This window comes from Mustela erminea, chromosome 8 (assembly GCF_009829155.1).
Source record: "Mustela erminea isolate mMusErm1 chromosome 8, mMusErm1.Pri, whole genome shotgun sequence".
NCBI lineage: Eukaryota > Metazoa > Chordata > Mammalia > Carnivora > Mustelidae > Mustela > Mustela erminea.
The window spans coordinates 110,924,031-110,937,257 of record NC_045621.1 but is presented as its reverse complement, the minus strand read 5'-3'; the positions used below and the strand labels follow the sequence as shown (position 1 = coordinate 110,937,257).

The 13,227-nt window shown below is 59.3% G+C and overlaps 2 protein-coding genes across 13 annotated transcripts in view; one reads left to right on the top strand and one right to left on the bottom strand.

The window, feature by feature from the left end:
- Positions 1-6,381, top strand: part of LIMS2 (LIM zinc finger domain containing 2) — a 37,993-nt gene extending 31,612 nt beyond the window's left edge. For all 8 annotated transcript variants that reach the window (XM_032353989.1, XM_032353991.1, XM_032353990.1 and 5 more), the window contains 6 exons: positions 1,882-2,031; positions 2,687-2,837; positions 3,809-3,901; positions 4,413-4,461; positions 4,594-4,669; positions 5,271-6,381. In XM_032353989.1, the coding sequence (XP_032209880.1) occupies positions 1,882-2,031; positions 2,687-2,837; positions 3,809-3,901; positions 4,413-4,461; positions 4,594-4,669; positions 5,271-5,418 (667 nt within the window). In that variant the 3' untranslated portion in view covers positions 5,419-6,381. The remainder of the gene's footprint in view (positions 1-1,881; positions 2,032-2,686; positions 2,838-3,808; positions 3,902-4,412; positions 4,462-4,593; positions 4,670-5,270) is intronic.
- Positions 6,382-7,021: 640 nt separating this feature from the next.
- MYO7B (myosin VIIB) overlaps positions 7,022-13,227 on the bottom strand; it is a 104,254-nt gene continuing 98,048 nt past the window's right edge. Inside the window, exons 39-48 of one of the 5 annotated variants that reach the window (XM_032353980.1) lie at positions 12,743-12,898; positions 11,722-11,827; positions 10,483-10,596; positions 10,128-10,215; positions 9,442-9,548; positions 8,761-8,946; positions 8,355-8,471; positions 8,102-8,185; positions 7,772-7,891; positions 7,022-7,401 (exon numbers count right to left, since the gene is read on the bottom strand). In XM_032353980.1, the coding sequence (XP_032209871.1) occupies positions 7,300-7,401; positions 7,772-7,891; positions 8,102-8,185; positions 8,355-8,471; positions 8,761-8,946; positions 9,442-9,548; positions 10,128-10,215; positions 10,483-10,596; positions 11,722-11,827; positions 12,743-12,898 (1,180 nt within the window). In that variant the 3' untranslated portion in view covers positions 7,022-7,299. Of the gene's footprint in view, positions 7,402-7,771; positions 8,186-8,354; positions 8,472-8,760; positions 8,947-9,441; positions 9,549-10,127; positions 10,216-10,482; positions 10,597-11,721; positions 11,828-12,742; positions 12,963-13,227 lie in introns of those variants that run through there. The other 4 variants (XM_032353979.1, XM_032353981.1, XM_032353983.1 and 1 more) reach the window with 4 other exon arrangements.

The window sequence follows — 13,227 nt, the reverse complement described above, 5'->3', positions numbered from 1 at the left end:
ATGGGAGTCAATGACCAGGGCCTGGCCCCTCCCCTGCACTGCCTCACGTGGAGGTCCGGAAGTACTAGCTCACATCCATTTGACGCGAGTGTCTGGCTTCTTCTGTTGTTGGGTGATTGCTGACGGTAGCTGCGAGGGCATCTATTGTTGCAGCAGAATTGTGGGGGGTTGGGCTAATTTCTATAGCTTTGGAACAGAAGTTATTCCGTATGGCTTGAGTGATGTCATAACGCTAATAGTAGTTACCAAAATTGGGAGTGGGGTCATAGGGCATAAATGCTGTGTCTGTAATAGAGGCACAAGCTGGTGGCAGGTGTGGTGTGGAGAGCGTGAGCCACGGTAGTCTGGTGGCTGGGGGAGCATCTCTGCTCAGACCTGCTGTGGCAGCGGGTCTGGGGGTCTGGGGGAGGAGGTGGGGACAGGGATCTGGGGACCGAGGGGGCAAAACCTTAGTCAGGGAGATGAAGACTGCAGCGACAGGCCACATTTGTATCCCATGGGTAGGTGGAATCGACCCCCGGTGAGGGGGCCGGCTTCCAGTACTGGTCTGGCTGTACTGTCATGGGACATGGTACACACTGACTGTCTCTCCCTTCCTCTCTTCTACAATCATTCATTCACTCATGTACTGGAGACTCAGCCTGAGCTGCTAACCTGATTGGGCACAGCCTGGAGCCTGTCAGCAGTTTAACAAGTGGCTACCGGGCACTCATTTGGGCCCCTTGGCCTTCCCACCCACTAGGGAGATAAAACACAAACAAGGCAAGCAGACAGCAGTGTTGTGCTGCAGGGAGTCCAGACCCCAGTGAGGTGGCAGACATTGGGGTCAAGGCCATGGATAGTCAGTTGGCCTTCCTGGCATCTAGGATCTGCCCATCACACCTGGTTGGAGGATCCTGAGTCTGAGAGTTAATCTCTTAACTAGAGTCCTTGATCTGCCCGTAAAAGAGGTTGACTGTGGGTGTCAGGTCCCTGTGGAGGCTGCTGAGGGGTAGAAAACCTCCCTGTGGATGGATGCCTGCGAAGACAGGAAGGGAGGGCCCGGATGTATCAAGAAGGCTTATAGACTGGGGCGGCAGGTGGGGGAGGGGAGTAATGGATTGGGACCTTTGTACATCTTTGCTTGGGGACCCTGAATCTAAATTCCCACCACCTTTGAGGCACAAGGAAACAGAAACCATGTTGATTTCTCTCTCAGTAGAGATCACAGCTGTTGCCCAATGCAAGGAGTAGCATCAGAAATTACTCTGAGTTCTTTACAAAAAAGACTCTGTAATGATAGTTCCTGGATTTGGGGGCCTCTGTCTGACACAGCTGTGCTTGTCTTTGGAGACAGAAAGCCTGTAGAAGCACGGGTCCCTCTTTGTCTGACAGACCCCAAAGGAAGGGGTTGTGCAGGCCAGATGGACCTGGCCCTCCGTGTTCTTCTGCTGAGCACAGCAGGGTTTTCAAGCTAACAGTCACAATTCAGTTACACACCCACGTTCAAAGATATTTGAAAATAAAATTATATCTGCAGCAAATGGCAATGAAATGTCTATTCTATTCCATACAATGTCCTAGGCTCAAAAAAAAGTGGGGAGAAGAAAACTATCACATTTGCTCTATCATCCAAAGTCAGCAAACACCAACATTCTGGTGTATTTTTGTTTTCTCGTGCCAGAGTCCTTTTTGGTGAGGGCACGGCTGTAGCCTTCATGGCTGCAGGATTAGATAGCTTGCCTTTCTGGACCACTGGCTGAGCCTCTTGAGGCTTATGGGTACTGTTAAAGCTGCAGGCAGGAGCCCAGGGGCCTCTTCTCCCAGGAGGTGAACCATGCTATGTGGGGAGGAGAGGGGAAGTGGGCAGTCGGCCCCTAACACTTGCCTCACTTCCCACAGGCACCTGTGCCGGCCTTGCCACAACCGGGAGAAGGCCAAGGGTCTGGGAAAGTATGTCTGTCAGCGGTGCCATCTGGTCATAGATGAGCAGCCCCTTATGTTCAAGAATGATGCTTACCACCCGGACCACTTCAGCTGCACCCACTGCGGGTACGTCCACAGTGGAGTTCCTGTGCCAGGGACAGGTGGTGAGGTGGGTGGGACCCCCACCCAGGGCAGTGAGGGGACAGGAGGGGTGGACCAGTCGGAGAGGAAGGTAAGGGGCAGACATAGAGGGCATCGCTGCAGGAAGCGGCTCCCTCCGGGCCTCCATTCAGGGAGCCCCTTGCATGAAGTCCCGCTGGACACAGGGTGAGGGAGGGCTGGGCCCCTGGAAGCTGGGAGGAAGGAATCAAAGGCTTAGAGGGCCAGGGCAAGGATGAGGGGTTGGTGCTGGTGCTGGAGAGGGGAGGAGAAAGGAAAGAAGCTGCGGAGGACTCCCTCGTTCCTGCCCCAGACACACAGTCTGGTGCGGAGGGGCCGAGAACAGATCTGCTTCTCAGAGGGCCCGACAATGCACAACACAGACTGCCTTCTGCAAGGCTTGTGCGGGAATCTTGTGCCCTGGGGCCTGTCTGGGGCACAGGAAGTCCCTGAAGAGACCAGAGATCAAAGAGCTTCCCGCCCTGGGCACTGTTTTGGACCAGAGTGGGTCCTCTCCGGAAGCTGCTCCCTGGGGCTGGAGGGGCTAGTGGGACCCACCAGTGCCAGGGCGGGCCCTGCAGTGGGGCAGCGATGTCACCTGCGGCTCTGCTCTGTCTCTCAGGAAGGAGCTGACTGCAGAAGCACGAGAGCTGAAGGGCGAGCTCTACTGCCTGCCGTGCCATGACAAGATGGGTGTCCCCATCTGTGGAGCCTGTCGTCGGCCCATCGAGGGCCGTGTGGTCAACGCGCTGGGCAAGCAGTGGCACGTGGAGGTGAGCAAGTCCAGGAGGTTGGGTGGTGCCCCAGGTTCACTGTTATATGTGGAGTCTGGCCCTGCAGCCCTTCCACGCTCCCACCCCAAAGCCGTGGGACTTGCTCCCAGCAGGGACCCTCCTCCTTGATGCTGCCCCTCCTCATGCCTGGCCTACCCTGGGACACAGGAGACCTGAGTGCCCAGACCACGGTCAGGCAGCTGCGCCCACCTACTTTCCTCCCCCTCTTGGTCTTCTAGAGGATTCCAAAGGCCAGAGAGAACCTCAGGGAAAGTCTGCTCAAGACACCCTGTGGGGTTATGGTTGGCAAAACTGGCTGTGTCTGGCCGCATAGAGACATGGAAGCTGGGCACACCTGCTGGCTTAGCTCCTGGGGTGTTCTGCCTGGGTCACCTGGATCATTCACCTCTACCCTGCGGGCTCTCACAGTCTTACAGAATCTAGCTGGAAGGGAGGCTTCTGTTCCCTGATGCCCTGGCTAGGTCTGTGTCCCAGTAGCTGTCTTGGGTGGCCTCTTTGGAAGATTCTGATGCAGGCCCTGCCCTGGTCCCCAGCCCTCTGTGAGGAGGGCAAATCCCCACACACCACAGGAACTGGAAGATGCTGCTCAATGACCCGGGGCCTGCAGGGGATGCCCACGGGAGGCAGACACATGTGGTCTTTCGGGGAAGCACCCTGCGTATAACAGAGGAGCCCCCGTGGGGAGGTCCCACCACGCCCCAGGCACCTCACCAATGCCTGACAACTTGGGCGGAGTTTGGTGGCCTGGGGGGCAGCCCTGGAGAGGATGGCAATGCGTGTCACTGTGCACTGGGGAAAGAGTGGGGCCTGCTCACTCATGGGAGGTCCATGGTGATATCAATCCCACTGCCCAGTGGGGAGCCCACTGAGACACTCCATCCCATGGGCCCCTGTCTCCCAGGGTGGCTGCTCCAACCTTAAGCTGCCCTGACTTCCCCCTGTCCTCTCAGCACTTCGTCTGCGCCAAGTGTGAGAAGCCGTTCCTAGGGCACCGGCACTATGAGAAGAAGGGTCTGGCCTACTGTGAGACCCACTACAACCAGGTAGGGCCCGGGAGCAGAGGGTGGATGGGTTGGGGCTGTGGGGAGCCCTCAGGGAGGTGATGCGGTGTGAGCGCCCGGAGCGCTGCATGCACCCATCTGGGCAGGAGAGGACCAGGGCAGCCCCTCCAGAGCCCATGGTGGGTGTGGAGGCTGGGCTGTGTGCTCAGTGTCATTTGAGGCACGGACCCAGACCTGCCATGGGAAGTGAATGAGAGGGCTCTGTGAGGTCCTGGGCTCATGGGGGTGACCTGTGCTGCCATCCTTCTCCCTCCTGCCAGTCTGGCAGAGCTGCCCAGTGGCTGTGGTCCAGAAGTTGGGGGTACGGCCCTGGCCCAGCCTTCTCATGGACACCAGCAGGAGCAACGGGGCCACCCTGGCAGGAAGGGCCCAGGAGTCTTGGGAGGATGCCTGAGAGCAGCTGTTTGGGGTGGGATGGGGGCCAGGTGTCAGCCTTGGCCCCGAGCTGGGGCATGACTGCCTGCCACAAGTTTGACACCTGCTCTCTTCACAGCTCTTTGGGGACGTCTGCTATAACTGCAGCCATGTGATTGAGGGTGATGGTAAGGCTCCTCTGTCCCTTTGCCCCCTGCACGTGCCTGCTCTCCCTCTGGCATGTTGGTCCTGCAGCTGCAGGCCCAGCTGGTCCTGGGCCAGCCTGGGCCTGCTCAGCCTGCTCGCCCCTGCCCCCACAGTGGTGTCGGCCCTCAACAAGGCATGGTGCGTGAATTGCTTCTCCTGTTCCACCTGCAACAGCAAGCTAACCCTGAAGTAAGTGGTGCCGGCCTCTGGGGAGTGCCAGGGCAGGGTTGGCGGAGTGGGACCTGCCCAGCATCGGCCTCCTCCTGGAGCCTGTCGTGGGGGCTCTGATTTGAGAGCACTTCCCCTGGTTTCTTCATCAGGCTTTCCCTGGATGTCTGCTGGGGTCAGGCCCTGGGGGTGCAGTGCCAGCAAGGGGCAACCCCAGCCTATGGAGGCAGATTGAGGGGCCCCTTGGGCAGGGTGGGAGGGGGAGCGATATGAGCCTCCAACACACCAGCAAAGACACAGGGCTCTGAGGAGGGAAGGGCATTCCAGCTCAGGGAACAGCATGTTCAAAGGCAAAGGAGTCAGACCTCTGGCTCCTCCATGAACCACAGGAGGTACAGAAGGGCTGGAGCTGTGAGGTGAAGGGGAGTCCAGGTTGCTGAGGACAGTAGGGAGTCGTGGATGGTTCCGGAGTATCAGAATCTCCTGAGAGGGAAAGGAGGCCTGTAGGCCTGTTTCCTTGTCTACTGTGACCCCTGGCCAGAAGCTCACCCAGGGACCTGGACTGCTGTGGGCTGAGTTGGTGAGGCCTGGGGCTCTCCTGACTGCTGGACCTCTTCCCCAGGAACAAGTTTGTGGAGTTTGACATGAAGCCTGTGTGTAAGAGATGCTATGAGAAGTTCCCACTGGAGCTGAAGAAGCGGCTGAAGAAGCTGTCGGAGCTGGCCGCCCGCAAGGCCCACCCCAAGTCCGTGGGCCTCAACTCCGCCTGAGCGGCCTCCTGCCTGCCCTCCGCCTTCATCTCCCTTCCTGCTGGTGCCCCCTTCCCTTTGCTGCCTCCAGTCCTCATCTCTGCTCCTTGTCTGTGGCCTCCCCCTGCTTCCTTCCCTCCTCCCCTCCTTCCCTCCAGTATGCTTCTCATCCCCTTCTTTCCCTCCCCCACGTCCCCTGCTCTCTTGGCTCACCACCCACTCTTTTTGCCCCTAGTCCCTCATCTCCAACTGCTCCCCAGGCTTCTCTTTTCTCTCTTGCTGTGGGCTCCTCACTTTCCTTTTATGCAGGCATGGGGCAGAGCAGGGCCCTGGAGCCTGTGACAGGCCTGTGCCCACAGCCTTAGGTCAGGTCCTGCAGGGATATGAGCGAATCAGGGCCTGGGGTCACCTGGCCGTGGGGCCCTCCTCATCCTGACCTGTCCCATTCCTGCAGGGGCACCTGGCAGCTCACATCCTTCTGTGGGAGCTGGGCCAGCCTCCACCCAGAGTGGTCCCACTGTGCACACATGGCTCTGGGGAGGCCACAGCCAGGCAGCTGCTCCAGCCCCGTGACCCTGGCCATGAGGATGGGGGCCTCTGGGGAACCACCTTTGACCCTTGGACACGCACACACTCAACCATGTAGGATCCTTGTGCATAAACTGCCACCGTACCCCACAAATCATCAGGGGGGATACGGACCCCTCCCATCATCACTCAGGAGGCCTCCTTCCTGAAATCCAGTCTGGGCCACAGGCCACTATGGTCCCCCAAGCTCCTCTGTGGTCCCCGTAGCAGCTGGGGCTCCCTGTGCCCTCCTCCCCCCACAAGGGCACATGCTGATCCTCTGGGTGCAGCCGGCCAGGGGCTAGAAGGTAGTGGGGTTGGGTGGGTGGCTTACTCCGAACCTCCAGGGACCACACTTCCTCCGTGGCCAGCACAGGACCTGATGCTTGCATAACAAATGAAGGCTTATTTACACGACCGCTTGGCCTGTGTGGTTTCTGTCATGTGAGTGAGGAGGTAAGGCAGCCCCCGCGGGCATACTGCTTTGGGGTTGTGGAATGCTTAGAGAGATGGACACCAAATAGGACAGGTGAGAGAAATGTCCAATTAGGACGCAGCTCTTGTTGCCCTCAGGCTTTGGAGACCAGTCCAGCCGGAAACTCTCAGTCCTTGAAGCCTGGCCAGTTGGGGAAGATGGGTAGGATGGCGCCTGCCAGCACGGTGGAGATGAACCCAGGCCACTAAGGCCCTGCGTCCAGCTCTGCTCCCACCTGGGTACAGGCTGGCCTTTGTGGGAAGCCAGCAGCCAAAGAGGGAGGCCTGGCTTGCACCCCCACCAGGCGCTCCCACAGCAGTTATATGCCCCAAGGCCCTGTGCGGGAAGGAGAAAATTATGCCGAGGGGCCTGAGGGAAGAGGCAGGAGGGAGGAGAAAGCAGACAAAGGGAGGGGAGAGATCAATGAAGCATTCCCTGAGAATGGAATTGTCCTCCAGGCAGCCCTCAGAGGAGTCACCATGTTTTTTGCTTTCTCTGGAAGAGATCTTTTGCCCACCAGTGCCTCCTAGCCCTCCTGCCCACCTGCCCACCCTTGTCCCCGCTTCTCTAGCACATTGCACAGTGCTTCAGGAATTTTTATTGAACATTCTAGGGGGAGTCCTTTCAAGCATCCACCCATCAGCCTGGAGGCCTGACATTCCAGGCTCCACACTTTGTCCTCCATGGTCAGCCCCTCAGGAAAGGAGGCCTGCCTGGTATGCTGAGGGTTGTGGGGGTGTGTTCTGGGGAGAGGGCAGCATGAAAAGCTGCCTGCAGAGGGCAGGCCCTGGGCCAAGAAAGGGCCTTTGGGAAGTGCCATCAGGGTAAGGGTAAGTGAGTGGACACACCAGCTCCCGGTGCTAAAGATCGGCCTGGGCTGGGGCCTGGGAGCCCTGCTGCTTGTTCATGGTGCTCAGGAGCTGCTGCACATACGAGGTCAGAAGGTCATCCATTTTGTAGCCCTGGATAGGGAAGGGTGGGGTTGGAGGCTGTGAGGGGACATGGTGGTGCCTTGCTTCTGCCTCAAGGACACACTGCTGAGAACATAGTCCTCCTCCTTCCTTAGAGCGGCCCAGGACCACAGGGAGCCCACACCAGGCCTTGCCACTGGATGACAGTCCCAGGCTTTTTCTGGCTGGTCCTCCTTCCTGGCTCTGCTGGCCCAGCCTGGCCTAGCCCACCCTGGGCACAGGAAGTCAGGCCCTCAGTGTAAGCCACTTGCCTGGTGGCAGTCTGGGACCAGGGTTGGGGAAATGTACTCCCTGGTGCCTCCGTGTCCTGTGTGTCTGGGTTGGGGGAAGGGACCAGAAGGCACCCAGGGCTGGGACTCACCAGAGAGGTCTCACACAGTAAGCGGCTACCCCGGGCCAGACTCCCCAGTGCCATGTGGAAGTAGGTGCTGCCACTGCTCCAGCTGGAGATCTTGGTGAAGGGGTAGGTGGTGAGCAGTTCCTGGGGGCAGAATGGGCAGGGTGGGTAGGACCCAGCTCCAGCCCAGGGCTCCTGGGGACCCTGAGCCTGAGCTGCTGCTCTGGGGTCCTCCAGAGTCCATGGGTCATGGGAGTGGGCATAGAAGGGCATGGGGGTACCACCTGTGCAGGGGTGTGGGACCCTGGCAGCTTCCCCAGCCCTGCTGGAGCCCTGCTGGGGCCCTGCTGCTACCTTGGTCTTGGGGTGGATAAGTAGAACTCCGTGCCGGTTGATGGCGATGAGGATGATGTCCGGGTACGAGGTCTCCGAGGTTTGCTGGGGAGGAGGGCACAGTGGTCACAGTCAACCAAGGAGGCCAGGGGGCCACTTCCTGAGGCACACATGTGCACACATGCTCCTTCCAAACCAGCTGGCCAGGCCTGCCCCCAGCCGTGTGTTTAAGGAGGAGCTCAGGCTGCTGGGGCCAGAGCTGGGTGAGGCTTACCTTCACCTCAAAGAAGGCAGATCCAAACGTGGGCCACCGGCAGATCCACTGGAGGAAGGCCACTTTGGCCTCCTCTACTGTCTTGTCCTTGTGTTTGTCATAGGCCAGAAGGATGTTCTAGGGGAGGTAAGGGCCAGTGAGGGCCTGAGCAGGCTGTCCACATAGGGTCCCCAAGGCCCCTGTCCAGAGCAGCGCCTGTGTGCTTGCAGCCAGCCTGGAGGGCACTTAGAGTCAAATGTGTCCTCTGCACACAGGGAACCCATCTCTGGGGTGCTGTGGACAGCATGGGGAAGGGGTGACAATCATAGACCCAGCCTACCCTCCATGCCCAGAAGGTGCTCATCTTGCCCAAGCACGGCCCAGCGCCCGTGTACCCCAGGGTCCCCTCCCCAGCCCCATCAAGGACCTTTCTCCATTCCTCGGATGACATGAGGCGTGTGAGGTTCTCAGGCACAAGATCTCGCAGGATCTTGGGTATACTAGCCAGCTGGGACCGGTCGTTATTAAACTGGGCCTTGTAGATGAGGCCGGCCAGATGGATGGCATCCTCCCGCGAACACTTGTGGAACCCACGAAGGTACTTGGGCAGCTCCTGAGTGATGGACATGTTGGCTTTAGGCTGCTGCCCCAAACCTTCATGCTCAGGTGGCAGAAGTATTAGCTCTGGGGACAGCCAGGAGACAGAGTCAGCAAACGCCTAAGCCCTCAGGGAGGGTTTCTGGCAGGGGCAATGGCCATCAAGTCAGGGCATGGCTCCCTGACATCTCACCATGGAGGTGGTGGCCTGCCCTACCCTTATGTAGTTGGGACCCTCTGTCCCTCCCCCTCCCAACAATTACTCTGCAGGGGCTGGTACAGTCAGTGTCCCCAAAGGCTGCTGTCCCTCTACTCCTGGCTGTGGAGCCCTCAGGAGCTCAGCCCGCCCACCACATGGGGCCTCAAGGGCCTCCAGAAGCCCCTGGAAAGGCTAGGTGACCCAGAGCAAAGCCACAGCTGGCCTGCTGTCTCCTCTACCATCTCTCAAGGCAGGTGTGGGTGAAGTGATGGTGTGCCCAAACACCCACCAGGAGGGAGCCTGCCTGGGTACCTGGTGGTAATGAAGTATAGTGTCTGCATTTGTGTCCTTTCCTGGGGTCACGCTGAGCCACAGTTTCCGCATGAAGTACACCTGGTAGGGGAGTGTCACGGGGGCCCCTGGGCAGGGCGGGCAGTGAGTGCCAAGGCTGTCCTGTGGCCCAGCAGATGCCTGGACCTGTGCTTCCCACCCCCTCCAGTGGCCAGGGCATTGCCGCCCACCTCCTGGGAGCACATGGCCTACAGCACATGCACCCCGAGGCTCCCCCCCAACCCCTGCCATCGCTGCTGTGGTTGCTCCTGACGCCTCTTCTGCTGAAAAGCCTCATCCCCTCTTCCTCCCTGACGCCCGACTCTTTCTTATCCCTCAGGAGTAGTGCAGAAGCTACCCTCTCCAGGGATCTTCCTGGACCTCTCTGTGGGGGTCAGGCCCCCACAAAGCCTTCACCACCTTGCAGCCCAGCCATCTGTTCTAGGCCTGACGCCATGTCCTTCCCCTGCCCACCTGGCCCCAGCTGTAGCCATACCCATGACCCAGGGGATTTAAGGGGGAATGAATGAATGAATGAATGGGTAGGGGCCATGCAAGAAGTGCCAGGGGAACATTCTGTCCCTGGCCCCGGGAGGCAGACTGTCCTTTCCCCCAGACCCCTCCATCCCAGCCACATCCCTCCTTTGTCCCCACCCTGCTCCCCTTACCTTCTTTCTGGGGCTTGTTTTTCTTCACCCAATCAGACACTTGCCGCAAGGAGTCAAAGAAGAAGTCTCCCTCCTTCTGGCTGATGACCTGGGGTGGGTGGGGAGGAAGGGGAAGGGTAGAAGGGCTTCCAGGGGAGAGCCCACCCCGGGCCTGGGTCTGGTCAGCCCATCCATGGCTGGGGAGGCTAGAGCTGGCTCTCACTTGCTCCCACACTGTGCTGCTCCATAAGCCCACCTCCCTTCATCCTGACAGCCTGTGTGTAGTGAGGGACCTGGCCCAGTACTCAGGGGAGAACGCCACGTACATCAGATATCCACCCACCCTTCCCGCCACCCCGGCCTGGCCAGAGCGCACCTTGTCTGCGATCTTGATGAAGAGGCTGCAGCCTTCCCAGGAGGCCAGCTGGAGCCTGGTGGCGATGCTCTGGCATACGTCCCGCACCCGGGTGTTGGTGCCCACCTCCAGCATCTGGGCGGAGAAGCAGTGTGAGCACGTCTCAGGACAAGGCTCAGCCTGGGACTACCACGCACAGACTGGTACTCTTCTTCTTAAGACTGGGGGGAGGGGCGCCTCAGTGGCTTACTTGCTGAGCGTCCACCTTGTGATGGCCGCTCAGGTCATGATCTCAGGGTCCTGAGATTGAGCCCCATGTGGACTCTGTGCTCAGCAGGGAGTCTGCTTGACATTCTCTCTCCCTCTCCCTGTTTCTCTGCCCCACCCCTGCTCCTGTGTGCTAACACAAGAGCTCTCTCTCTCTAAAATAAGTAATTAAGTCTTAAAAAAAAAAAAAAGGAAAAAAAAAAGAAAGATTGGCTAGACGTGCTGTAGCCTGAGAAGGAGAAGCCTTCCCTTGTAGAAAACTAACCGGATGCTTATGTTGTTCGGTCAGAGGTCACAGTTTTGGGGGCCCAGGAGGCCTGGCCTTTGGAATTTGCTTTGAGAGCCCTGTGGACAGACTGTGGGAACTTCCCCTGTGGGACCCATAGTCTCCAAGACTGCAAAAGCCACACTGCCCTGGGAAACACTGCAAGGCAGCATGATCCTTCGCCCCTCTGCTACTTGCTGCTGCCACTTGGCTGGGGGCCTCTCTGCAGGCTGGGGCCTCATGTTTCCCTCCCACCTGTCCTTTACCATCCCCAGCAGCCAACAAGGGCTCTGCCTACAGGTGCCCCTAGTGGCAGCACCTTTGCTCCCACGCCCCAGGGCAGGGTCAGAAGCCCGTAGGAGTCCCATGCCCTGGAACTCAGCTTGATTGACCACCCTCGTGGCTTCCTCGTGGCCACCCCCGAGGCCTAGGGTGGTGAGAAGTCCTGCACCTCAGGACTTCTCACCACACTAGACCTGGGGGGGGGGGGTGGCCACTCTCTGAGCTGACCTTGAGCCCCTGAGGGTGGGGGTGGGGCACTCAGTTAACCTCTGATGGTCCAGGTAGGAGACTGAGAGGGTGAGAGGCTCCCTCTAACTCTGAAAACAATGTCAGTCTGCTTGTTTTGGCTCTCCGTGGGTAACCATGCTGCAGAGGGGTTTTGTGGGGGTGGGGGGCTGCAGGCAAGGAGCCTGGGAGGTCAGTCCCTCAGGCGGGGCGGGGCTCACCTCGCTTGTGTCGTTGGGGAAGTAGATCTTGTGGCAGATGCGGGAGATATTCTGCTCCATGGCCTCTACCTCCACTGAGTGTGGGGGCTGCTTCCGGGGCCCCGTCCTAGAGCAGGACAGGGCTGAGCATGCCCCCCCTGCAACCCCCAGACCAGCACAGGCCCCAGCTACCCCCTCCAAGCTAAACCTTGTGACAGACACAAACAAGTAACTCTGCACCCCCAGTGGGGGGTGTAGTACTCAGGGGCTGCCCCTGCCTGGGGAGCTCAGCACCAGGCCCAGAGCCAGCCTGGACTCACCTCCCAGGTGTCCCCCTATTCTGAGGAGGTGGCAAGGGGAAGGGGCCCCGGGCTAACCAGAGCCTCCTGGGTGGGACACTGGTGGCCAGCAAGAGTTGGGTTCTCATTCTCACATAGCAGGGGCATTAGGTGGGAGTCAAGGACTCCCTCACCTTCTCTGAGGACCTTCTCTGAGGGCACCCACCTTCCCCTCCATGATCACGGCCAACCCACACTCTTCCACAGCCGCAGGAGGCCGAGCCAGATAGGGCAGATGGTGCGGATGAGAATCAAGGCAGAGCCAAGGGAGAATTCCCCTACAGTGGGAGGACTGGCTACAAGAATTGGCAGGGACTGGCCTCAGATCTTGGTCACTCTTGCCTGGCTGGGTGGGACGATGATGGCTTGAGGCACCAAGGTCATATTGTGGCCTCCAGGCTGTTGTTCCCTCTGTCCCTGGACAGGCAGCCATTGAGGTAGAGATACGACTAAGACCGAGTCTGCCAGCCGCCCCTACTGACCATCCAGGACTCTCTGAGACCTTCAGAGCCTCCCTTTCCAGCCTCTGCCCAGCTTGCTGGGAGCCTGATCCTGCTTCCTTAAACAGACACCAGCTTCTGGAGAGGACACAGAATCTGGCTCCACTGACAGGTGTCCCCGCTGGACCATGAGCTCCGGAGGGGCGAGAAGGGTCAGCACCCACATGCCCACACTTCTGGGGGTGTGGGAACAGGCAGGCTCACCTCAGGATCCTCTGGAGGCGGCGGCTGCAGTCAGGGGCCAACAGTTTCTTCCTCCGCGTGTCGATGAACTTCTGAGTGTGGGGCAGCAGTGCCTTGCCAGGGGGGAAGAGCCCAGAGCAGAGCCACAGCAGCTGCCAGCCCCGCTCCTCACTGTATCTGGGGGTGGCAGCACCCATCAGCCCAGAAAGGGCCCCGTTAGAGGCTCGGGCCAGCTAGGCACCTTGGGGAGATGGGGACAAGGAAGCCTGCTGCCCAGTGTCCTGATGCCTCAAAAAGGTTTTACACGCATAAAATGGGGGAGGGGTACCATTGTGCCCATTTCAGGGAGGAGTGCACTGGAGTTGAGAGAGTCCATGGTGTGCCCAGAACATAGGAAAAAGGGTGTGAGAAGGTAGAGACCAGGGCAGGTCCATTTCCCTCCCTGCTCTCACCACCCCCAAGAGGTTGGTGGGACAGATGAAGGTCCCTGCCTTCCCACAGCTGCT